The sequence below is a fragment of the Muntiacus reevesi genome, chromosome 1 (genome assembly GCF_963930625.1).
Source record: "Muntiacus reevesi chromosome 1, mMunRee1.1, whole genome shotgun sequence".
NCBI classification, from domain to species: Eukaryota; Metazoa; Chordata; class Mammalia; order Artiodactyla; family Cervidae; genus Muntiacus; species Muntiacus reevesi.
In genome coordinates, this window is record NC_089249.1 from 243444047 (window position 1) to 243469979 (window position 25933).

General features: G+C 46.3%; 2 protein-coding genes across 5 annotated transcripts in view; one reads left to right on the forward strand and one right to left on the reverse strand.

The window, feature by feature from the left end:
• LARP1 (La ribonucleoprotein 1, translational regulator) overlaps positions 1 to 8257 on the forward strand; it is a 57352-nt gene extending 49095 nt beyond the window's left edge. For all 4 annotated transcript variants that reach the window (XM_065918976.1, XM_065918977.1, XM_065918975.1 and 1 more), the window contains exons 16-19: positions 1835 to 1979; positions 2781 to 2890; positions 3016 to 3143; positions 4594 to 8257. In XM_065918976.1, coding sequence (XP_065775048.1) covers positions 1835 to 1979; positions 2781 to 2890; positions 3016 to 3143; positions 4594 to 4797 — 587 coding nt within the window. In that variant the 3' untranslated portion in view covers positions 4798 to 8257. The remainder of the gene's footprint in view (positions 1 to 1834; positions 1980 to 2780; positions 2891 to 3015; positions 3144 to 4593) is intronic.
• A 2618-nt stretch (positions 8258 to 10875) lies between these two features.
• FAXDC2 (fatty acid hydroxylase domain containing 2) lies at positions 10876 to 23025 on the reverse strand. Its single transcript, XM_065920264.1, is given in 9 exon segments — positions 10876 to 11032; positions 11758 to 11882; positions 11884 to 11925; positions 12532 to 12640; positions 13156 to 13174; positions 13452 to 13745; positions 20192 to 20295; positions 20427 to 20518; positions 22978 to 23025. Coding segments are annotated over 9 exon segments (990 nt in total).
• Positions 23026 to 25933: the final 2908 nt, after the last annotated feature.

The window sequence follows — 25933 nt, forward strand, 5'->3', positions numbered from 1 at the left end:
TATTTACTCTCTAGCCCCTTACAGAGAAAAAGATCGCTAACCCCTAGTCTGGATGAGAATGTAAGGAGAGAACCTCTCTAGACACTCACATGTTTCCTTTTACCACAAAAGGAGATAACCTTTTAACTGTAGGTTTCTCTTGGGTTGTCTCTAAAGATGCTCAGAGCCATGCTCACTTAGAGTTACTGGTCACTCAGCCCCCTTTTATTCAGCAAAACATGTCTGCTCAATGCTTGATTCATCTACCTTACTTCCCTCTTTGTGTATATGTGTGTGTAATAACAGCTTTAGTGAAATACAGTTCACACACTGTATGATTCACCTATTTTAAGTGTATAAACTCAGTGGCTTTTATATTTGAGTTGTGCATCCATCACCAGAATCCATTTTAGAACATCTTCGTTACCTTAGAAGCCCTGTGCGCCCCTTACTAGTCATTCCCCATCCCTCCACCTCCCCAACTCCTCCCAGACCTACACAACCACCAGTCTACTGTCTCTCTGGATTTGACTTCATATAACTTGTGATCCTTTGTGACTGGCTCCTTTCCTTTAGCGAATAATTTCAAGGTTCATTTATGTTGTACCGTGTGTCAGTACTTAATGCCTTTTTATTATCAAACAACATTCTGTGGATGATACCACCTTTTTTTTGTTTATCCATTCGTCAGTTGATGGACAAAATTTCTGCCTTGTCTTTTCATGAGCAGTGCTACTTTGAACATTCCTGTACGTTTTTGTGTGGACATAGGTTTTCATTTATCTTGAGTGGAAGAGTGTAATTCCTGGGTCATATAATAGGGTAGTTTTGTGTAACGTTTTGAGGAACTGCTGCAAGACTGTTTTCTTAAGTAGTGGGATCATTTTATATTACTCACAGCAGTGTATGGGGGTTCTGATTTCTCCATGTCCTCCTGACACATACTGTTGTCTTCCTTTTGAGTATAGCCATCCTAGTGGGTATGCAATGATATCCTGTAATAGTTTTTATTTTATTTGATATGATGTTGAGCATTTTTTCATATGCTTATTGGCCATTTGTATATCTTCTTTGGAGAAATGTCCATTCATATCCTTTGTCTGTTTTTTAACTGAATTATTTGTCTTTGTTATTAAGTTGTAATGAGTTTTTATTCTAAGTCCCTTATCAGATAACATAATTTGTAAATATTTTTCCCATCCTGTGGGTTGTCTTTTCACCTTGTTTGTTGATCATGTCCTTAGAAGTACAAAGGTTCTTAATTTTTAAATGATACCAGATTTTAAAAACTTTATCTGTTGTTTCTTGTTCTTTGGTGTTGTGTGGGTGTATATATATTTTAAAAAATTTTTAATTGGAAGATAATTGCTTTACAATATTGTGTTGGTTTCTCCCATACATCAACATGAATCAGCCATAGGTATATACGTGTCTCCTCCCTCTTCAACCTCCCTCGGACGTATCATTTTTACTTAATATTGTAGGACTCCTAAAATGATTGGTAACGATGATATGATGAATATAATTTGTTGAGTGCATGGATTACTTATTTGTGCTTTTCCTGGTTCTAACTACACTGAGAGCAGTGATATTTGAAGTGGAGAGGTGGACCAGGATGCCTGCTTCAGAAGCCGGTGCCGCCTACTTCTGGGGGTGTTCAGGCCCCGGGCCCAGCAGCAGGGCTTGCTGCAGAGTAGTTAGTCCTCAGTAAATACTTCCCCGGAGACTTAACGGTGATGAGCAGGGGAATTGGGAGGAGAAAGGACCGATGTCTTTGAGCCACAGGATCATTTGTCCCCCACAGCATAGGCAGCCTGGCTCTAAAACATATCTTTCCTCTTTCCTCCCCAATCAGAGCGAAAACGCTTGGGCATTGGCCAGTCTCAGGAGATGAACACTCTTTTCCGCTTCTGGTCCTTCTTCCTCCGAGATCACTTCAACAAAAAGATGTATGAGGAATTCAAGCAGCTGGCTCTGGAGGATGCCAAAGAAGGCTACAGGTGAGTGAGATTGGGGCAAAGACTGACTGATGCTTGAGGGATGGTGGGAGAGGGTATCTTTGTTGGGTCCGCTTCCAGAACTGTGATAGGAAATCCATTGTGTATATATTTCATGTACTTTATAAAAGAAAAATTAGTACTTTTGAATAAGTAATATATTCAAAATTGAAAGAAGTCGTAAGGTTATATAGTTGAGAAGTCTTCCTCATCCTCATTTTCTGGCCATCTGGTTCCTTTCCCCACAGGCAGCCAGTATTGTTAGAATCTTGTGAGTTCTTTCTAAAAATACTTTGCTTACATAAGCAAGGACAGACCTGTGTAGTCTCCTCTCTCCCCACACCTCTTTTGTTCATGTAAAAGATGGCCTCTATTAGGTAATATTTTGCACCTTGCTTTTTTAATTAATGCTGTATTTTAGAGATCATTCCATATCCGTATGTAAATAACTTTCTTGGGTTTTTTTATGGCTTATGTAGTCTTACTGTATAGATGAACCATAATTTATTTAACTAGTCTCCTATTAATAGATACAGCAGAAATAGCCAGTGATACTTCATAGGCAAACGGGTGTGGGCAGAAGGCTGTTGTTCATTTGGCCCAAGTTTGCTGACCCCTGGCAAATGTTTAATGCTGGACTCATTTATACTAGCATTAAATGCCAGCCTTCTCTGAGAACACTTACCATTTTCTCAGTAATCCGTGTATTTTAAATGGTTTCATAGTTCATCTATCATCCAGATGTATTTCCTTTTTACAGATAAAGAAACTGTCCTGATTTCACTGACTTGTGTTCTCCTACAGATATGGTTTGGAGTGCCTTTTTCGATACTACAGTTATGGCCTGGAAAAGAAGTTCCGGCTGGACATATTTAAGGACTTTCAGGAGGAAACCGTGAAGGACTACGAAGCGGGTAAGAGTCCGAGTTGGGACTCTGTGAGCCCTGGGCTTGTCTGTATCACATCATGTCTCCCTCTTCTGAACCTCTCTATTCTTCTCAGCGTCCAAGCTTCTTTCTACCTCTCTCTTTCCCTGCAGGTCAGCTGTATGGGCTAGAGAAGTTCTGGGCCTTCTTGAAATATTCCAAAGCCAAAAATTTGGACATTGACCCCAAACTTCAAGAATACCTCGGCAAATTCCGACGTCTCGAAGACTTCCGAGTGGATGTGAGTGGATGTCTCTCATCTTTCCCACTCTGATTGTCTTAGAAAGAAAGCTGGACCAGAGATCTGGATACCTGGGTTTTGATCCCAACTGGGCCACTAGCCCAGGGACCCTTCTTGTCCCTATTTGGGCCTTAAGTTTCTTAAACAGAAGGTGTGAGAAGTGGGCAGTGAAGACTCATTGGAGGGTTTGTGATTGCTCCTCACTCCCTTTCCCATAGTGAATGTGGCTAAACAATCATAATGCCCTTTCTGTCTTATCTCCATCCCTCTTTGCCTCTGTGCCCTATTTAGAGGTGATCAGGATGAGTACCCTAGGTAAATGTTCTTATTCTTTCTGGGAGAGTTCTGTTCCAGCCCCAGAACTTGATAAAGTGAATCTAGTTCTTCCTTGCTCCTCCCACTTCTTGGCACTGACTCAACAGTGACACCCAGTGGTGGGTCAGAGTTCTGACTGTTGGTTCCTCTTCTGTCCCGAGTGTATCAGGATTCCAGAGATAAGTAAAACTCTTTCCTTCAGAGTGTTTATAATGTAGTAGGGATATGCCAGTCGTCTTACTCCCTTGAAACCTTTTAGCAAAAGCACAAATAGAAGTAATAGTCTTCACATACATTAAAAAATTTGACTTTATTGTGTGTCAGACACTGTGCTCTGACCTTTTTAACCTTTATAAAGTGAAGCAGGCAGGGTTATTGTTATCACTATAGCAGTGGATGATCAGGAGCCCATGGCCAGCCAGTGAGGTAGTGGCAGCACTGCTCAGGTGTCCTGCAAAAAGATGGGTCCGTTTTCTTCCATCCTTAAAGACTTCCTCCTTTGGTAGCGGCGGCCGGGTGGGGGAGGGGGGAGTCCAATAGGGAGACTTGTTGGGAGCAGAGCAGAAAGGGCTCGGCTTTGGCTCCCGGAAAGGGGAGAGGTGACCTTGGGGTTACTGAACCTCTGGCAGTGGTGAGGCTAGACTGGATCCCAGTCTGACTCTTAAGATCAGTGTCCTTTTTAGGGCCATGAGGCAGTCCCCAGGAGTCTCTGGGCCTTCTGAGTGAAGGCATGTCAGTGTATTGCATGCCACGTTTCATGTACCATCTCCTGAGCAGCCGCCACTTCCCAGAAGGGGAGTGGAGAGATGTATGGATAAAGGCCTGGGCTTCAGTGGTAGATAGGTCTGTTTCAGATTTTGTCTTTACCAGTTAAAAGTTCTGAACCCCTAGGCAGCAGATTGTTTTTCTGTGCCTCGCTGTTGTCATCTGTGAAACTAGATGGTCTGTCTGCATCAGTTGGTGTAGACCCCGTGAGTGGATGTGCTTAATAAAACTAGTGACTAGTTTTTAGGGTTATAAACTTACTTATTATCTACACTGGGAGGTAGGAAGTAGGTGGTCTCTGAATAGCTCTGGCAAGGGAGGGGGTGTGGGTAGTGCTCCCTAATCACCTGTGACTCCCTCCTTGTTACAGCCCCCCATGGGAGAGGAGGGCAACCACAAGCGACACCCCGTGGCAGCAGGAGGTGGCAGCAGTGAGGGCAGGAAACGGTGCCCCTCCCAGTCTTCCAGCAGACCCACCACCAGCCAACCCCCCACACCACCTGCTGGCCAGCCCATCCGGGAAGATGCTAAATGGACAAGCCAACACTCGGATACACAGACTTTGGGAAAGTGAAAAGCCCTTTAGCCCTGGGGTTCTGGGGGGAGAAGGGATGGAGGGGGTAGGTGAGCGTCTGTGGGGGTGCCCAGTCCCAGGAGAGGGGACAGAGAAGGGACAGGCCTGTAGTCTTTAGGATGGGCCCTCGTGCTGAGTAGCAGTGTGTATACCATTTGGGCTATCAGAGGTACCCCTGGGCAGGAGCCTCCACACTCCCCCTCCCCTCTTCTCTCTCCATGACTCTTCTTCACATCCTAGCTTCTTCTAAGGGGGGGGAGGGAAAGGGGGAAAATTTTTTTTATATATATATATATATATATATATATATCAAGTTTTAAATTATTGATAGTTCGTCTGGATTACCAAAATCACTCTGCAGCCCTGCCCGCGGCTGGTAGGCCGCAACCCTGGTCCCCATCCACAGCTGCCTCCTGCTCCCCCTCAAGCCAACTATGCAGCCCACGAAAAGGCCCTGTGGGCCCCATTGCCCAGCACTGTTTCATAGAAGGCTCTGGCAGCGTCCCTGGGCCCTACAAGCACCAGCCCCTTGATCATCTGGGGCTTGCCATCACCATGTTCTCCCCCTGCTGTCCCCGTTACACCCTTCTGCCATCTTCTGGGAGGAGGAAACCAAAGGATCTAGAAGTGGGGGTGAGGGAAGGTTTCAGCCTCTCTCCATCCCCCTCTCCCCATGCCCCTTACTCCAGCCCAGACAGACGCTGCTCATACCAGAAAAGACTGTTGAAAGATGATTTATTTTATTTTTCTCTGACCTTTCCATCCTTGGGAAAATGAAAAAAAAAAAAAGACAAAATCGACCATAAAAGACCAAAAAAAATCATCAGAAAACCCCCACCTAATCCACAGAAAGTGATGTCTTTCCCCTACTCTTGGAATTTTTTTTTTGTTTGTTCTTGGAAATAGTATTTTTTTAAAAGTTGCCTTATTGTGGAGTGGGAATCTGAAATACCCAAATGCCTGTTTTCCTCGGTGGAGTCAACTTGAAGAGCTCCCACCTTCTCTGGATGTGCCTGGGCTGGATTGGTTAGAATCTGTCTCTTGACTGAGTTGCATGTACAGCACCTCCTGCCTATAGGCAAGAGAGTTGGGAGCGGCTCAGATCAGAGCCGTGCCCAAAGTTTCTCCGCTGTCGCATCATTCGAAGCTGACGTCCTGTGTCCATACCCTGCTGCCGCTGTCGTGTCCTTGCTCTGCGTGCTGTCCTCTCGCCAGCCTCCGTCCTGCTGTGACACCCGTCATCCTGCCTTTGGAACCCCAAGGCCAAGTTTGCTTCAGATTACTGGAGGACAGCTCTGGCCTGGATCTGGGACACACTTGTCCTCAGCCCAACCGTCTTCCCCCACCTCAGAGGGGAAAGGTGAACACTTGGCAGCTGAGGCCTGGAAACATTTCTCGTGTTCCCTTGATCGAGCTCTGAGACCTCAAGGAGGCTTTGTCTCTTAAAAGGTGGAGAAAGATGCCGTTCTCCTCCCGTGGGCCGGGTGGGTTTCCCCATCTTGCGTCACCCCTCTGCAAGCCATCTCTGCCCACCTTCCAGTTGACCCTGCCTAGGAACAGGTGATGAGGAGGCTATGAGGGTATGGGGAATCCTGCCAGTGGGAGAAGCCCCACGGCAGGAAGGTATATGTGGACATAGAGTATACCTGTCTTCACTTCTCCAGCCACTGACTGCTTGTCTTGGGCTGCGGATGATTAGTGGAATGGCCTGTCTCCTGGCAGCCAAAGCTAGGGACAGTGACCCGTGACTGACCTTCGCAGACTGGGCTGGGGGCTGGGTGTGGGCGTGATGACACACTCACCCCGGGGTGGTGCTCATGTGCTCACTCTTAGCCCTTTTCAACTGCTTCCTCTGTTGGGCCCTAAATTTGGGAGTAGGGGCCAGTATCTCAGGCTGGCAAGGGCTTGTCTTCTGTCTTGGGCACCTCATGGCTGTGCCACCCCCGCCTGCCCCCAGTCTCTACCCTCCCAGTATGGGGAAGCCCATCTCCATTCCTGTGAGCTGGTTGTCTCGAAAGCCAAGATGAGTGTCTGGTCTGTGCTCCGACAGTGGAATCTGAGGCCTCTCCCTGCCCAGCCCGGTGCCCGCCCCATGATGTACCACACATCGGACACCTGGACCTCCTCCTTCCCTTAATCACCCCTTTTCCTTCAGGTTGCTCGGCCCTGTACTGTTTTCAGCACCATAGTAACCTCAGTGTTTGTCCTCTGCTGGGTTTGGGGTCACAAGGAAACCTTGAGGGTGTGGGGAAAGGCTGTTCTCTGGAGTTTACTCCCAGGCCCCGGGGGCTGCCATCCTCTCCCTGATCCTCCCCACAGACACCCCAGAAAGAAGAAGCCCCTTTGGGGTGGGGAGGTGAGGACTTCATCTCAATACAGGCTGGGGATGGGGAGGGGGGCTTTTTTTCTTCCCTTTTTTTTTTTTTTTTTTTTCTTTTTTTTGTGACATGTTTGGAGTTAATGTTGCAAAGAGTAGTTTACATCTTCACTTTCTGAAGACACTTGAATTTAGGACCGATGTATCTGTGACAAGCATGCCAGGAGTGGCAAAGGACATCAGGGCTTGCCACTTCACACCCACCATCCTTCATGGAGATCCAAGATCTGAGACAGAAGCAACAGCCTGCCCCAATCCTTCCGTTCATCCTGTACCTTTCCAAGATGGGTCCACGCCAACGTGACCTTTGGGTCTCAAACATCAGAAGGTCTGTGTACCTCAGCTCTGCTCAGGGGCAGGTTTCTTCCGCTGTCTCCTGAACCTGGGAGAAAAGGCACTCCAGGTAGAGAGGGGTTGCCCGACGCTGCCGCAGCCCGGACCCCTGGGGCTCAGATCCCAGCAAGGAGCCCCCATGTCAAAGTTGTTATGTTTTTGTTCTGTTCTATTGTAGTTCTTCTCTCCCCTTTCTGGTGATCGATTTTACAAAAGAAAGCTGCTCAGAAAGCCCTGGCAGTGGGAGGAGGGGCAAAGAAGACTAGTTAGGGAGGGTGGGCTGGTTTTTTGCCAAAAGCCTGGGTAGAGTGGTCTGGATCATCTGTCACCCTCCCGAATGGGACCCCAAAGTATGTCGTGTGTGAGGGTCCCAGGATTTGCCCCAGCCCCACCCTCTCCTTCAGCCACATTGATGGCAGAGGCAGAGAAGATCAGAACAGAGCCCATTCTGACTGGAGAGGAAAACTTGTCATCTGGCTTTGCGGAGAAGGTTCCACCTTATGCTCATAGTACATTATCTTTACCATGTGCTAGGATATCACATTTACAAGGAAAAAAAAATGTAAAATACTTGAATGAGCTTGTATTATAACATTAATATTATTGAGAGTATCTGCTTTTCAGGCTGAAGTGATTCATTCATTATTCTAGTCCTGCTTTAGTCGTTTGTAATTTGTGGTAATTATGCTTTTCTTTTTAATACAAAAAAAATGTATAAAAATAAAAACTTGAAAAGGCAAAAAAAAAAAAGCCTGGCTGGTTTCCCATGAAGGGGTACAGCTATTGGGTGTGTCGGGTGGAGGCTGGTTCATGATCCTTGGTAACCTGCCCTCGCATATGCACATGGAATCTCTCCAGGGCGGGGTCTCCTGACTGTGTCTGAGGCTCCTGGAGCGTTCAGGTGCTTCCTCAGGGGTCTGGAGAGCTACTACGGGTCTTGAGCTCGTGTCTGTCTTGTGTCTGAGGGCGGGGGAGCTACAGCCAGTGCCACAGACCAGCGCACTCCCCAGTCTAGTAGCTGGACTTCCAGGATTTCATGCGCTGGCTGTGGCTTGGCATTGTATCAGGACGCTGCCAGGAAGATAGAAGTTGCTGTGGTTCCTCCCTGAGCACACTTCGCTATGGACTGGAGAGGAGGAGCAGCGCTCTGGCCCAGATGAGCCCCGGATTTACGCCTGGGAAGGAAGGACGAGCACCCCCACCACGACTGGTCCCCAGGCTGCTGATGGCTTTTGTCTGACCCATGAGGCCAGGCACCAGCAGTAGTGACCGAATGCCAGTCTGCCTGCAGTGTGTACGGACAAAACTAAATCTGTGACTTCCTCACTGAGAGCTGTTAGGTGTCCTGGGCCTGGCACGTCAGCATCCCTTCAGAAATGGTTTTCCAGACAGTTCCCCTTGTGTCAGGAGAGCAGGGACTTTTATACCACCGACGGCCTGCAGGGGGCAGAGGTGAGTCTAGGAGACACTAGCCAGGGCTTGTGCAGGCCTCCCTGGCCGAGGAACCTCACTTCTGTCACCTGCTGGGAACACTGAAGGAGGCTGGGGGGTTGGGAGGGCGGAGTGCTCCTTGTGCCGCTGTGACTCCTACATGTCACGAGGTCATGATGCCAGAACAACTCAGAACAGAAGTATCCACTGCAGGTCAAAGGCGACCAGTTTATTTCTCATGCTTTCTCCTGCCACATTTTCTGGTGGGATGGTTGAGACTTCAGCCTTTGCTGGAGCCTATTTGGGAACCAGTCTTAGGGCCAGCCCAACCACCTGCCCAAGAAACAGGGTGAGACGTGAGGCCCTTCATCTATCTGCGGCCTGACATTACCTCCAGTCTACAGACCTGAAAGGGAGGAAGACCTCCACTCTTCCTTTTTCTACACACTCCTCACTCCAGACCCTCGCTAAGTTCACTGAAAATGGGCTGCTTTCCAGTTGTTTCTTTGTAGGACGGACTGTGGGTGTGGGCCAGCAGCTGTGAGCACCCACAGCACTGATGCTCCAGAAGCTGTATACCACCAGCTAAGGGGCCCGGTCCCAGGGTGGGGTTGGGGCTCACCCGGACCCCAGGAGGATGCTGCCTGGTAAGTTCCTGGCTGGCTTCCTCGGCAGGTCCTCTGGGTCTGGCCCATCGGAAGAGGTCCTCTTTGATAGTCCTGCCTGGATACGAGGCCTCAGACGTGGAAGTATTTCATAAACCTACAGCGGGTGGTTTTCTGGAGAGAGGAGAACTGAAAGTTCAGGGAAAAACTGGACTTTGGGAACTGATAATGGTGGCCTTTCAAGTCAGAGTGATCTTCACCTTGATCTTGGGAGCCATAGGGTTCTTGGCAATGTTGGGGACTGCCCTGGGAACCCAGGGTGGGGGTGGCTTCCACCTGGGTAGCTCTGTAGTTTCATTGTAGACAGGTCTCATCAGAAAAGGCATCGCTGCTAAAATTAGCCTGTGAAAAGGGTGCTGAAACAACTGGTTCATCATTTGGGTGGAAATGAGGATTTTCTCCACTATTCAGGTGTGTACTGATACTTTCTTACTGGAGGAAGAGGGTACTAGCCCTTTTGGTCCTCTATACAGAGGATACTAGGGTACCTCAGTTGGGTGTCCTCCAAGGTCAGCACTCTAACCCTTCCCTCTGTGGTTACAAGGGCCCCAGCTGAGCAGGGCCACAGGCTTTGGCCTTTGAGTCTGTGAGTGGCTGAAGGTGTTGGGGTGACCTCTGCGCCTCTTTATATTTCAATTATGATCCCGGGAGAAGCTACGGTGACCGATTTTCTTTTTCAGAGGAGGGTGATGTCCAATTGCAGGGGACTGAGTTGAATGGGGTGTTTGTGTGTGTGTGTAATGGGAACTTGATCCCAGAACTGTTGCCAGGGTGTCCTAACCCTGTCCTGAATAGGGTATAAGAGGAACTCTAGGGGACAGGAAGGGACAAAGCAGCATCTGGTTCCCTCACCCCCTGGCACCAGGAGCAGCGATGGCTGCAGGCACAGCTCCCTGCCACATTTGTCATTCTGCGTTCTCCCAGGGCCACCAAGGAATGATCTGGGATACCTGTCCGCTTCCATTGGAGAGGACCAGTGGACTCCCCAGGAGCCCTCTCCAGTAGCTTCTTCCCTCTGGCTTGCCTACATTCCAGGAAGATGTATTTTTTCCTTTCTTCTGTGAATGCTTGGACCCACTGTGGATAACAGCAGTTGGGGGAGCCCTAGTCTCTGTGGCTCTGCTTTTCCAGGAAGCTGATCTTCCCTTGCTCTCGTAGGCTTGTCATCAGTGTGTGGCTGAAGGAGCAAGCTGTTAGATGTGAGTAGGAGTCCTCAGGCATAGCAGAGGACTGTCTGCTGAGGGATGGCTGATGTGGAACTGTGGCTGTTTCTTAGTCCATCATCTTCAGAGGATCGGGGATGCTCTCAGAGAGTGGGGTGAAGCCCAGCAGGATCATGTGTCTCTTGTAGGCCTTGGCCTGCTTAAACACGGTGTCAGTCCCATGGCGATAATCCAGCATCCCCAGGGCCCCATAGCACTGGTCGACCCTGGAGGGGAGAGGAGGGTGCTGAAGGCTGGTGTGCTCACGTCCATCTCACCTGTCCGCATTGTGCCCACCGCCTGCTTCTGAGTCACCCGAGTGGGTGTGCACAGATTGCTGGGCCCCTCCAGAGTGAAAATCAATGCTTTTCCTTTGAAAAGCTCTCTCTCTGATTTGATGCACACAAGTCAAAACCTGCAGCAGAGCCTGCTTGTTGAGGTAGGTTCTGGAATCCATCAGATTCCCCTGGAACACTTAGTAAATGCAGTTGCCAGACCCTGTTCCCCCAGAGGCTTTGATTCTGGGTATCTGAAGTGGAACTCCAGAGCCTGCATTTGAAAAAAGCATCTCAGATGATTTCTGATGCAGGAGGGTCCTAGACCACACTGCTGAGACTGGAGGCTTTCAGAAAGCACACAGCTCCCCTTGAATTGCCTGCAGGAATTATATGCACACATGCATTTTTTCTGGTAGTTCCCATAGCTTACGCTATATATGCAAAGGGTCCAGGTGTAAATGGGGCTTAAACAGTGGCAAGGAAGATTACAGTGTCAGAACCAAGATGGCAAGGTGATCTGGGTCCCAGGAAGGTGGTTATTATGCTGACGCCAGATGCCTCTCCCTCCACTATACCCACATCTACACTGAGACACCAGTGTCTGCTGTCAGGAGCTCCAGGATAAAGGTGAGTGTTAACTGCCCAGAGACCCAAAGTGGGGAGGGGTGCCTTACTTTTGATGGTGGTAGCCATGGAATTCAGGTGAAGGCAAGAAAGGTAGGTGGTAGCCACAGTGGGAGATCATGGTGAAGGTGAGGGCCAAGGAAATCCACGTGGTGATGGAGGACAAGGGGGAACCAACCCATTACTGTTGGACCCAGTATTGCCAGCAGCATGTTGATCTGCAAGAAGAGAGCTGTCTGAAGGGGAGCCTGAGGGGAGGAAGGGAACCAAGGTGGATGTCCTCTTCCCCTAGAGTGATACCAGGAAGACTTCCTGACTCAGATCTGGGGAAGATGAATGAATTTCTGGACCTTAATTTCCTGGAGTCCTTCAGCTTTCCTGGTGGCTCAGACCATAAAGAATCCACCTGCAAGGCAGGAGACCTAGGATTGATCCCTGGGTTGGGAAGATCTCCTGGAGAAGGGAATTTTATGGACAAAGGACCCTGGCAGGCTACAGTCCATGGGAATCACAAAGAGCTGGACACAACTGAGCGAATTTCAAGCAACTTTCACTTTGAGCTTGAAACCTAGGACAAGGTATTAACTGAACCTCAACTTCCTCATCAGAATGGTTGTTTTTAAATGCTTGTTGGGAGAACTAAATGAGATAATTCACCTCAGGCATCTGGTTTTTCCTTGGATATGCCAGCATAAATGGTAGCTGTGGAAGGGGCAGAAGAAAGAAACTCCCAGTGTGGTCCCATTTTGTGCAGGAGACCTTAGCTTAAGGAAGGGGATTGGGGCCCTCTGCCCTCTCCTCTGGGGAAGTCGAGCTCTACTCACCACATGCTCAACAGGGTGGACAGACAGACAGGTTGCAGCAGTGGGTACTGTCTACTCATGGTGTTTCTTATGGATTTTCTTGTCGAGTTTTGGGTGGTGAAGGAGTCTAGAGAGATAGTTACCAGTTCATAATTTGCCAGCCTCCCTCTCCCCATCCCTGATCAGAACTTGAGAAAGCAAAGGTAAAAGCTGGGTTTACATACAAGGAACAAAGTTGAAAACACACTGGATTGGCACCCAGACAGACCTGCCTTTGAGTTTTTGTGGTGCATAATTTGGGGAGGGTGACGTAGCCTGTCTCTGCCTCAGTTGTATGAGCTGCAAAGTGGATGATGGCCAGAAAGGATTCCATAGGGGAATGAATGGGAAACTGCCCTGCCACGGGCATGAATGGAGTTCCAGACACTTCTTTGGGGTGTCGTCTTAAACACTCCCAAGTGGGTCGCCTTGGGTTGTCAGCTATGGAGTACAGAGTGGTCCTCCTGTAACCTAGATAACAAGAAGCTTTCCAGGCCAAGCGGTGGTGTCCCGTCCCTATAACTCCAAGGAGACCCTGTTTCCTGGGTGACGGGTGTACCCGGAGAGTGAGGAGCTGGCTGTGCTCAGGAGGAGTGCGCTCCCCAGTGTCAGTAGTAGAATAGCACTTCCTCAATCAGAGTGATGGAGAAGGCAATGGCACCCCACTCCAGGACTCTTGCCTGGAAAATCCCATGGGTGGAGGAGCCTGGTGGGCTGCTGTCCATGGGGTCACGAAGAGTCGGACACGACTGAGCGACTTCACTCCCACTTATCACTTTCCTGCATTGGAGAAGGAAATGGCAACCCGCTCCAGTGTTCTTGCCTGGAGAATCCCAGGGACGGGGGAGCTTGGTGGGCTGCCGTCTATGGGGTCACACAGAGCTAGACACGACTGAAGTGACTTAGCTTAATCAGCGTGAAGACGACCAGCTCCAGGAGGAACCAGTGGAAGGTGGGGCACTCTCGAAGGCAGGGGTCTCCCCACAACTTGAGGATGGGGTAGAGTGAGACCAGCATGGGAAGAGAAATCACGAATTGATTGAAGAGAATCATGAGGATAGACTGGCATAGTTTCATGGGGCCCACCTGTGGAGGGAAAGAAGGAACTAAGGAAGTGGGCAAGAGTTTAAGTAGGTCTTTGTCTTCTGGAAACCAGGCTCCCCTGTGGACTGTTCTCAGGAGGCTCTCGCTCTGGGCTGGGTGCTAGGAGTAATGTCTGGCTGGAGCTGGCAGCCCTCGAGCGCGGACCAGCTCAGGGGGAAGCCACCTGGTAATGCCCTGCTTTTGGAAAGTTCCCTCCCCCAGCCTGAGTGTCTGTCTGAACTTGCCTGCTGCTTCCTCCTTCCCACCACTGTCCTCCCCGTTCCTCTGCCCAGGCCCAACCCCATGTATTTACACAGGCACCTTGGGGAGTGTGGAGAAGGCTGTCAGCCTGAATCCTCCTTCAGCCTTTTGGCCCCTGGTTATCCAGGGAGGCTTGGCCAGGGTCAGATGCAGAGATCAAGGTGATGTCCCTCCTCATGTGGTCTAACCTCGTTTCACCAGGCCCAAGTGAAGGCCCAAGAGAGCTGCAATCTGGCCGCTTGACCAACTTATGTAAGTAGGTCTTCCTGGTGTTCAGGGTGGTAGTCACCCTCAGTGACCTCAACTCAGGATGGGGGACTGCCTGAGTGTTCTCCCAGGTCACTGTGTAGAGCTGGCCCCACATGCTCACACCCCACTGGGCCTCAATGCTGCAGCCAACCTTTCCTTGGGGACCAGTCACCCCCTTTCCCTTCATGCAATCTAGTCTCACTGCATCAGGCCCCAGTGAAGAAGGACATGAGCCAGGGAGCTGCTATCTGGCCTCTTGACCAACTTGTTCCAGGGAATAGCCCCATGACCACATGTTACTTGCTGGTCCTAATGAACTGGTTTGGGGGTGTCGAAAGGATTTCTTCCTGAGAAATTTCTGCAAGCTGGAGGTGAATGGCCCCAGGGCAAGGCCAGATTCAGAGTGGACCTTATGCTTCAGGTCTGGCTCTCTTTCTGGTTTCTCCAACCACTGTGTGTATTGAGGGACCAGAATTCAGTCTCAAAACCTTCAGTTTCATCCCATGGCAAAGCCAAGTCTGGCCAGCCTCATTTCAGACTACCTATAGAGTAAGTAAATCACCTCTTCTGGCAACCTTGACCGAAAGGAGAGTGTGATGTATGATCATTCATTCATTCAAATGATATTTATTGAGTACTTTCTATGTTCCTGGCAGTGTTTTGTGTGCTGGGAAGAAAACAGCGAACAAAACAAATTCCTGCCCACACTGAACTTATATGCTTATCATTTTAAATAAAATGATCAGGGTAAGCTTCATCGATGGTGAGATTTGAACAAATGATGAAGAGGAAACATTTATGGAAGGGGAGTGTGTTCGGGTAAAGGGGAGAGCTGGTAGAAGGCTCTAAGGCGCACACTCCTGGCATCTTTGACTGGAGAGGCATGAGCAGTGGGGTGAGGAGTGTGGAAGGTGAGGTCAAGAGGTGGGGAGGAGCCGGTGCGTAAGAGCCCCTGAAGCTGCGCTGAGGACTTGGACTTTTACTCCAAGAGAAGATGATGTCATCCCAAGGTTGGGAGCAGAGAAGTGAGAGCAGGTACAGGGTTACTCTGGCTGCTGTGTTGGGAATAGACAGTAGAAGACCAAGAACAGGAGGGAGGCTAATTAGAATTGCAAAAATACACACAGGAGAGGCCGGTGGCTCAGACCAGGGAGGTGGTAATGGAGGTTGTGAGAAATGGTTGGATTCTGGAGGTTTCCTGATGGACTGGATGTGGAGTGTGAGGGAAAGCGCATTCTCAAGGGTGACTCCAAAGCTTTGGGTCTGAGAAGCTGCCCACTGAAATGGGAGAGGCTGTGGGGAGCAAAGACTTTGGAAGGAGTAGAAGTTCAGAAATGGTCTGTAGATCATGTTGGATTGGAGATGTCTGTGAGGCAGGTGGATATTTGATCCTGGATCAAAAGAGAGCCTGGATTTGAGAGCTAAATGTGTGTGAACTGTCAGAGTTTAGGTGCTTTTTAAAATCACGACACTGAAGAGATGAGGGCAGAGAAGCAGACCAAGGCTGAGCCCTGGGTGTCAACATTAAGAGGTTGGGGAGATTAGGCTGAGGTGGAACCAGGAGGCAGACTGTGAAGGGGTGAGCTATGAGGCTGGAGGAAAGAGCAGGGCCTTGGGGGCCAGTATAAGAAGCTGCAGCAGGGTGGCAATGAGCTTGTGAAAACAGTCCTGTTAGGTCTAGTGAGACAGGCATGTGACAGGGACACCAGCGACCTGAGGAGCTGTGGAGGTTAAGGCCTGATGGGAGGAAGTTTCTAGCTAGAGCAGGTGAGAGGATAGTTGTGTCTTTATTTGTACGAGGTACAGGCTGAAGGATTTAGAGTTTTATGATGTCTTAGTTTCAAACAAAACAAAAAATTATAGATGCATAGATATTTATATAGATATTTATATTTTTATATATAGCAAAAGCACACATTTTGAAATGTTTAAGATTGGTGAATCTAGGTGGTGGGTAAATGAGTGATCAGAGTACTACCTTTTCACCTGTATATGTGTTTTCCATTCTTCATAGTGTGAAATGATGTGGAATACGAGTAGACAGAGAGGAACTGGAGACTATAGAGACAACTCTGCAAAGGGGACCAAAAATATGAGTGGGAGTGCATATGGGAGAGGGAGGTAACAGTTTTGAGTTTGGCTTGGTTTTTAAGCTGGGATAAATTACAACAGGTTTGTGATAAAGCAGAGAGTAAGAGGGCACGCGCTAGTAAAGTAATGCTCAAAATTCTCCACGCCAGGCTTCAGCAATACGTGAACCGAGAACTTCCAGATGTTCAAGCTGATTTTAGAAAAGGCAGAGGAACCAGAGATCAAATTGCCAACATCCGCTGGATCATCGAAAAAGCAAGAGAGTTCGAGAAAAACATCCATTTCTGTTTTATGGACTATGCCACAGCCTTTGACTGTGTGGATCACAATAAACTGTGGAAAATTCTGAGAGAGATGGGAATACCAGACCACCTGACTTGCCTCTTTAGAAACCTGTATGCAGGTCAGGAAGCAACAGTTAGAACTGGACATGGAACAACAGACTGGTTCCAAACAGGAAAAGGAGTACATCAAGGCTGTATATTGTCACCCTGCTTATTTAACTTCTATGCAGAGTACATCATGAGAAATGCTGGGCTGGAGGAAGCACAAGCTGGAATCAAGATTGCCGGGAGAAATATTAATAACCTCAGATATGCAGATGACACCACCCTTATGGCAGAAAGTGAAGAAGAACTAAAGAGCCTCTTGATGAAAGTGGAAGAGGAGAGTGAAAAAGTTGACTTAAAGCTCAACATTCAGAAAACTAAGATCATAACATCTGATCCCATCACTTCATGGCAAATAGATGGGGAGACAGTGGAAAGAGTGGCTGACTTTATTTTTCTGGGCTCCAAAATCACTGCAGATGGTGATTGCAGCCATGAAATTAAAAGACTGTTACTCCTTGGAAGGAAAGTTTTGACCAACCTAGACAGCATATTAAAAAGCAGAGATATTACTTTGTCAACAAAGGTCTGTCTAGTCAAGGCTATGGTTTTTCCAGTAGTCGTGTATGGATGTGAGTGGTGGACTATAAAGAAAGCTGAGCACCAAAGAATTGATGCTTTTGAACTGTGGTGTTGGAGAAGACTCTTGAGAGTCCCTTGGACTGCAAGGAGATCCAACCAGTCCATCCTAAAAGAGATCAGTCCTGGATGTTCATTGGCAGGACTGATGTTGAAGCTGAAATTCCAATACTTTGACCACTTAATGCGAAGAGCTGATTTGTGAACCTGACATCTAGAAGCTGGAGTACTGCTCTCACATGCTTTTGTTTATACATAAACTTTTATTATTTTTCTATTTTGATGCGTGTGGGAGATGTCTCAAGTTCTTTTTTTTTAATTTATTTTTATTTGAAGGATAATTGCTTTACAGTATTGTGTTGTTTTCTGCCAAGCATCAACATGAATCAGTTAGAGGTTTACCTATGTTCCCTCCTTCTTGAACTTCCCTCCCACCTCCCTCCCAATCCCACACTTCTTGGTAGCTGCAGAGCTCTGGTTTGGGTTCCCTGAGTAATACAGCAAATTCCCATTGGAATCTACTTTACAAATGGTAACGTATGTTTACATGTTACTCACTCCATACATCCTACCCTCTCCTTCCTGGCCACTTCCATGTGCCAAGTCTGTTCTCTGTGTCTTTGTGTCCTCTACTACCCTGCAAATAATTTATTTCAACAGTACCATCTTTCTGAATTCCATGTATATGCCTTAGTATACAATATTTATTTTTCTCTTTCTGACTTACTTCACTCTGTATAATAGGCTCTAGGATCATCCACTTCACTAGAACTGACTCAAATGTCTTCTTTTTTATGACTGAGTAAGATTCCATTGTATTTATGTATCACACCTTCTTTATCCATTCATCTGTCATTGGATATCTAGATTGCTTCCATGTCATAGGCATTGTAAACAGTGCTGCAATGAACATTGGGGTACACGTGTCTTTTAAGTTTTGGTCTCCTCAGGGTATATGCCTAGTAGTGGGATTGCTGGGTCATATGGGTGGTTTTATTCCTAATGTTTTAAGGAATCTTCATACTGTTTTCCATAGTGGCTGTATCAATTTACATTTCTACCAACAGTACAAGAGGGTTCCCTTTTCTCCACACCTTCCCCAGCATTTATTGTTTGTAGATTTTTTTAAGGTCCATAGTTTTTTATTTTTTTATATTTTCATTCATCTTCCCTCTTTACTGAATTTCGATCATCTTTTTTTTTTGATGATGATGGTCATTCTGACCAGTGTGAGGTGATACCTCATTGTAGTTTTGATTTGCATTTCCCTAATAATAAACAATGTTGAGCATCTCTTCCTGTGTTTATTAGCCATCTGCATGTTTCTTTTTTGGAGAAATGTCTGTTTAGGTCTTTTCCCCACTTTTTGATTGGGTTGTTTGTCTTTCTGGTATTGACTTGTATGAGCTGCCTGTATATTTTGGAAATTAATCTTTTGTCAGTTGTTTCATTTGCTGTTATTTTCTCTCATTCTGAGGGTTGTCTTTTCACCTTGTTTATAGTTTCCTTTGCTATGCAAAAGCTTTTAAATTTAATTAGGTCCCACTTGTTTATTTTTGTTTTTATTTCCATTACTCTAGGAGGTGGGTCATAGAGGATTTCGCTGTGATTTATGTCATAGACTGTTCTGCCTATGTTTTCCTCTAAGAGTTTTATAGTTTCTGGACTTACATTTAGGTCTTTAATCCATTTTTAGTTTATCTTTGTGTATGGTGTCATTCTTTTACACATAGCTGTCCAGTTTTTCCAGCAGCATTTATTGAAGAGACTATCTTTGCCCCATTGTATATTCTTGCCTCCTTTGTCAAAAATAAGGTGCCTGTAGGTGCATGGGTTTATTTCTGGGTATATTTATTTCATGGGTATATTTATTTATATCCTGTTCCATTGGTCTATATTTCTGTTTTTGTGCCAGTACCATACTATCTTGATGATTGTAGTTTCGTAGTATAATCTGAAGTCAGGAAGGTTGATTCCACCAGCTCCATTCTTCTTTTTCAAAATTGCTTTGGCTATTCAGGGTCTTTTATGTTTCCATATGAATTGTGAAATTTTTTTATTCCAGTTCTGTGAAAAATGACATTGGTAATTTGATAGGGATCACATAGAATCTGTAAATTACACTTGGTAGTATAGTCATTTTCACAAAATTAATTCTTCCTACCCAGGAACATGAAATATCTCTCCATATGTTTATATTGTCTTTGATTTCTTTCATCAGTATCTTATAGTTTTCTGAATACAGCTCTTTTGTCTTCTTGTGTGGGACTTCCCTGGTGGCTCAGAAGGTAAAGAATCTGCCTGCAAAGCAGGAGATGTGGATTCAATCCCTGGGGTGGAAAGATCCCCTGGAGAAGGAAATGGCAACCCACTCCAGTAATCCCTGGAGAATTCCACGGACAGAGGAGCCTGGCAGGCTACATACAGTCCATGGGATCACAAAGAGTCGGACACGACTGAACAACTTAGGTAGGTTGATTCCTAGGTATTTTTTTATTCTTTTTGTTGCAGTGTGAATGGGATTGATTCCTTAATTTCTCTTTCTGATTTTTCATTGTTATAGTCATGCAAGAGATTTCTGTGTATTGATTTTTATATCCTGCAACTTGGCTAAATTCACTGATTAGCTCTAAGTAATTTTCTGATAGTATCTTTAGGGTTTTCTGTGTATAGTATCATGTCATCTGCAAACAATGAGAGTTTTACCTCTTTTCCAATCTGGATTCCTTTTAGTTCTTTTTTATTCCTTTTCTTTCTTTTTCCTCTCTGTTTGACATAGCTAGGGGGATGTCTCAAGTTCTTTTTTTCTCAAGTTCCTTAAACATCCATTCAAGATTGCCCACAGATTTAGTATTATTTGGGTTACCACTGTCTTTCGGTCCTCATTCCTTAGAGTAATAAGCTGAGAATCTCAGAGTAGAGAACAAAACAAACGGAATTAAGCTATAACCCATACCCAAACCCTAAGGACTGGTGTCTGGGAATCTTACCTAGAATGTAGAGCAGCCACTCTTTCCCTTCAAATGTAGACAGCAGCCTCTCCCACTGGGCTTGCCAAAAGTAGCCGGAAATACCCCAAAATCTCTGAAGATGTCTTGAAAGAAAACTCATTCATGTTTCTGAGTGAAGACTGGTGGGTGGACGGCTCCTAAACCCAAGCTCTGCCAGCGGACCTCCACCGCAAGGCTCCCAGATCCTGAATTAGAGCCGTCCGTGCAGACTCACCCTGTGACGCAGTTCCAGTGGGCCATCAGCAAGAGAAGGCCGGAGCCCAGGATGAAAGCCATCCTCCTCATGGAGCCCCAGATGTGTCCCTCCTAGGGGAGGACAAGAAAATGTCAGGCCCCAACCAGACTCCTGCCTTCCCAGGCGGCTCACTGCTGAAGCCTGGCAGGAGTGATGGGCCATCAGGTTCTGTCATGCCAGCATGGCACATCTGCTGACCTTCCCCAGCTTCCACAGGAGGCTCTTCCTTGTCAAGAGCTCTCAGGCTTGTGCGGAGGTGAGCATGAACGTTAGAGCTTAAGGGTGGAGGGAAGGAAGAACGCACACCTGCCCCAGAGAATCTAGCAGTCAGTTTTGTCACCTAGATAATGACAGATGAGCCTTCCAAAAGCCATGGGATTTCATGACCAGTCCTCTTGTTGAACAGAGATGCAGATTTTCTATACATGGCAATCACTTGGGAGCTTTTAAAAAATCCCAATATGCAGGCTTCTTCCCAGCTCAGTTACATAAGAGTCTCTGGGGTGGAGCATGGGCTGCTCTGTTTTTAAAGCTCCCCATTGAAATCCAGTGAGCAGCAAGGCTGGGACAGCCATCACAGAGGGATTTGCAGGATCTTTGAGGAGGCCATGGGGACTTCACTGTGTTCTCCAGCCAGGGAACTGGCTAGGGAACTGCTTTCCAGTGCCCATCACTCTTTTGTCCTTGAAGAAAAGAGTAAACAAACACATTTTCTGACTTGTAATAAGTCCTCTGCCTCCCATAGACATAAGCCTGGGCTGCCAGCTTATGTCTGAGGCTGATGAGAGGCTCCCTGGGCAAAGAACAGGCACTGACCATCACTGGGTGGTCCTGACATGTTCTGCAGAAGCCTAAAACATCAAAGGTAGCAACCCTGATGGTAAAACAGGAAGGTCCAGTCTTATAGAAGGAAATCCCTGGTGTGTCACCAATTTCCATAGTACCTTGCACAGGGATGACAAATGTCTATTACAGTTTATGTTTATAAGCCTGGATGGAGTCTGCTCATATTCCATCAAGGGAGAGAACGAGAAGTGGTGGTCCCTACAGGTGTGCAGTTAGTGAACCCGACCACACACACCCTTGTACAGGAAACTGATCTAATAGGATGCCATGTCTTAACCCAGACTTTGGAGATTTGGAGGAGTGGGTTTTTTGTTTTTGTTTTTTTTTTTTAATACTTGCTGCATTGTGGAATGCAGAATCTTTCAGTTGTGGCATGTGACCTCTTAGTTGAAACACGTGGGATCTAGTTCTCGGACCAGGGAAGGAACCTGGGCCCCCTGTATTGGAAGTGTGGAGTCTTGGCCAACTGGACCACCAGGGCAGTCCCCTAGTGGACTGTTTTGATGGACTCATTCAGAGCAACCTGAATCTGCATTGACTCTTCTTCTCTGATTACCCCTTTCCACTTTCAATCAGAAGAAGTTTGTAAGTTATTTTCTAGGGCCAGTGAAATGTTTTCGAATACCTACTACTCTTCAGGGTCCTGAGTTATGAAAAATGACCTCCTTTTCTTCTTTCTTTCTCGCTCTCTCTCTCTCTTTCTCTGTCTCTGCCATTGTGGATTGGATCACCAGGACCACAGAAACTTGTTCTTTTTTTTTTTTTTTCTTCCCCCACTCCAAAACTTGTTCTTTTACATAGGCTGTTTAAAGATCACCCCCAAACTTGCCAGTCAGTTCATCTTGGGCTTTTGCAATTATTCCATTTTTCGGATTCAAAGGACCCTTTTCATGAGCTTTTCCAGATGGCCTAAGAATCTTCCCTTTGAGTTTTATCAAAGCAAGTGTAGTCAAATTTAAAACCTCATTTTCATGTATAAGACTAGATGCGTTTTCATGGATCATGGTGTTTTCTGTCTCCTGCAACCCAAAGTGCCAGGAACACATACAGGACAAAGGTCTCTGTGAAGGGCAGGTGCATACAGATCAGACATTATTGGGATCTGCTGCAGCTTGTTCCCCATCCCAATTCACAGCCCCAGACCAGGGTGGACCTCTCTTGTCCCCAGAGCAGATGCAGTGGTGGTTCCAAAGGCCTGAGCCTGGGGCATTCTAAGGGCCAGGAGACCCTGCCGGGACAGTTGTGGGGCTCTTCAGTGCCCTACATGCAGGCAAAGGGGCTTGAGTGATAATGAGGCAGCTTGGAGTCAAGTGATTCTGCTCCGCTACTGAGGGGAGCACTTCACTAACATGTCAGCTACCCCAGCACCCTGTGAGGCTGTCCGTTACGCTGCAGGCACAGACATGGGAGGGAGCACTGGCTGCCTGCTCACCACTTTGATGGGTTAAAGTGAAGTGAAGCCACTTAGTTGTGTCTGGCTCTTTGCAACCCATGGATTGTAGCCTCCTGGGCTCCTGTCCATGGATTTCTCCAGGCAAGAATACTGGAGTAGGTAGCCATTCCCATCTCCAAGGGATCTACCTGACCCAGGGACTGAACCTGGGTCTCTTGCATTGCAGGCATATTCTTTACCATCTGAACATTCAGGGAAGTTGAGTTTGGTGGGTAGGGTACTCATATTTACCTGGTTTGGATTCTCATTGTGTAGCATATGTCCAGTTTCTCCTTTCATCTGGAATAAGAAAGTGCAGGTGAGCCTAGGTGTCATTTTCACATGCAACCAGCTAAGTAGGTAATAGAGAATGTCAAAGTGAATGGCCAGTAGTGATTTTTTTTATGCTGGCTACTCATTAGAATCACATAAGAGTTACAAAAACTAAAAACAACAACAACAACAACAGCAACAAAAAACCCACCAAAAACTCCCCTGGAATGAGACAAACTGATTCTAAAATTTACATGGAGATCCTTAAGTGCAAAGTCAGTTGGGCCTTAGGAAGCATCACTACGAACAAAGCTAGTGAACTAATTAAAATCCTAAAAGATGCTGCTATTAAAGTGTTACACTCAATATGCCAGCAAGGTTGGAAAATCAGCAGTGGCCACAGGACTGGAAAAGATCAGTTTTCATTCCAATCCCAAAGAAAGGCAATGCCAAGGAATGCTCAAACTACCTCACAATTGCACTCATCTCACATGCTAGTAAAGTAATGCTCAAAATACTCCAAGCTAGGCTTCAACAGTACATGAACCGAGAACTTCCAGATGTTCAACCTGGATTTAGAAATGGCAAAGGAATCAGAGATCAAATCGCCAAACATCCATTGGATCATAGGACAAGCAAGAGATTATAGAAAAGTACCTACATCTGCTTCATTGACTATGCTAAAGCCTTTGACTATGTGAATCACAACTGTGGAAATTTCTTAAAGAGATGGGAATACCAGACCACCTTACCTGTTTCCTGAGAAATCTGTATGCATATCTAGAAGCAACAGTTAGAACTAGACATAGAACAACAGACAGGTTCCAAATTGGGAAAGGAGGACTTTCAAGGCTGTATATTGTCACCCTGCTTATTTAACTTACATGCAGAGTACATCATGAGAAACGCTGGGCTGGATGAAGCACAGGCTGGAATCAAGATTGCCAGGAGAAATATCAATAACCTCAGATATGCAGATGACACCACCCTTATGGCAGAAAGTGAAGAGGAACTAAAGAGCCTCTTGATGAAAGAGGAGAGTGAAAAAGTTGGCTTAAAGCTCAACATTCAGAAAACGAAGATCATGGCATCTGGTCCCATTACTTCATGGCAAATAGATGGGGAAACAGTGGAAACAGTGACAGACTGTTTTTTTGCGCTCCAAAGAAACATCTGCACCATCTGGGCCCTGCAGATGGTGACTGCACCCTTGAAATTAAAAGATGCTTGCTCCACTGAAGAAAAGCTATAACAAGCCTAGACAGCATATTAAAAAGTGGAGACATTACTTTGCCAACAAGGGTCTGTGTAGTCAAAGCTACGGTTTTTCCAGTAGTCATGTATGGATGTGAGAGTTGAACCATAAAAAAACTAAGTGCAGAAAAATTGATGCTTTTGAGCTGTGGTGTTGTAGAAGACTCTTGAGAGTCCCTTGGACTGCAAAGAGATCAAACCAGTCAATCCTAAAGAAAATCAACCCTGAATATTCATTGGAAAGACTGATGCTGAAGAAGCTCCAATACTTTGGCCACCTGATGCAAAGAACTGGCTTATTAGAAAAGACCCTGATTGAAAGATTGAAGGGAAGGATTGAAAGCAGGAGGAGACAGGGATGACAGAGGATGAGATGGTCGGATGGCATCATCGACTTGATGGACATAAGTTTGAGCAAGCTCCAGGATTTGGTGATGGACAGGGAAGCCTGGTGTGCTGCAGTCCGTGGGGTCACAAAGAGTGAGACACAACGGAGTGACTGAACTGAACTGAAGGTACTATAATCATTACATTTTTATCGTGCTTCCTGTCTTTTTCTCTACCTTTTAAAGTCTCCCATTTAAGAACTACCAGGTGTCTTTAGTTCAACTTTTCTTTTTTTCTTTTTTTAATTTGGCCGTGCAGGCTCTTATTTTCGGCATGTAGGATCTTTACTTGTGACATGCAGACTCTATTCCCTGACGAAGGATGTAAACCAGGCCCCTCGCATTGTAAGCATGGAGTCTTAACCACTGGACCACCATGAAAGTCCCAATCTCATCTATTCTATTGCCCCCATTTTCCATTTGAAGAAACGGAGGCATAGAAAATTTCATTACTCAGCTTCAGATTACAGTTATTTAGTGGCAGAACTTGAGCTCAGTGCTTATTATACTGATTGTGCAGACAATGTATAGAATGTGCTGAAGTCGGTGAATGCAGGGTGGCATTCAGGTGGTACAGGGACAAAAAGGAATAAGGTCAGCCTCTATTAGCTGCAAATAATGGATTAGATATTGTGTGTGTGTGCTTTCTTTTTTAATACCAAAAGTAAAATAGGGCATGGTTTTTCTATGATATTAATCATTATTTTGAGAAACATTTATTGTGTGCCAGATACAATGTTAGCCACAGAGGATACAAAGATGAATAAGACATGCTTCTTGGCCCTATTTAATAACATAATACTATATAACTTTGATTTTCCACATGAGAAAATATGTAGGGGGAGGATAGGAAATGGCATGTATGATGGGACTACATTCAGAGAAAGAAACTATATGCACTAAAAGTAAATATTCTGAATTGACTTTCCCTTAAAGGGATTTCGATAGGTATAATAAGATTATCCAAATTACATGCTTTTTAGTGTTGTTCTTTTGAAAGTAGATGATTCTGACTATGCCAGTTTTTTATTGCAGAATCCCGAATATAGGTAAATGACAGAGTGAAGCTATGGTGTTCACAGTGAAGTGAACTAGTGAATGAAGTGAAGTGAAGTGAGTGAAGCTAGTGGATGTTCACAGCCTTGAAAATCTGAAGACAGGGCAAGGGAATGGGATGAAGGTTGGAGAAATAGACAGTTTTGTCTGCAACCTGGTTCTTTCAGATTCTAGGTTCCTGGATATTCTACATGGTTGGTGAAGTTTCCCATTTGATAGGTAAAAGATCAGTTCAGTTC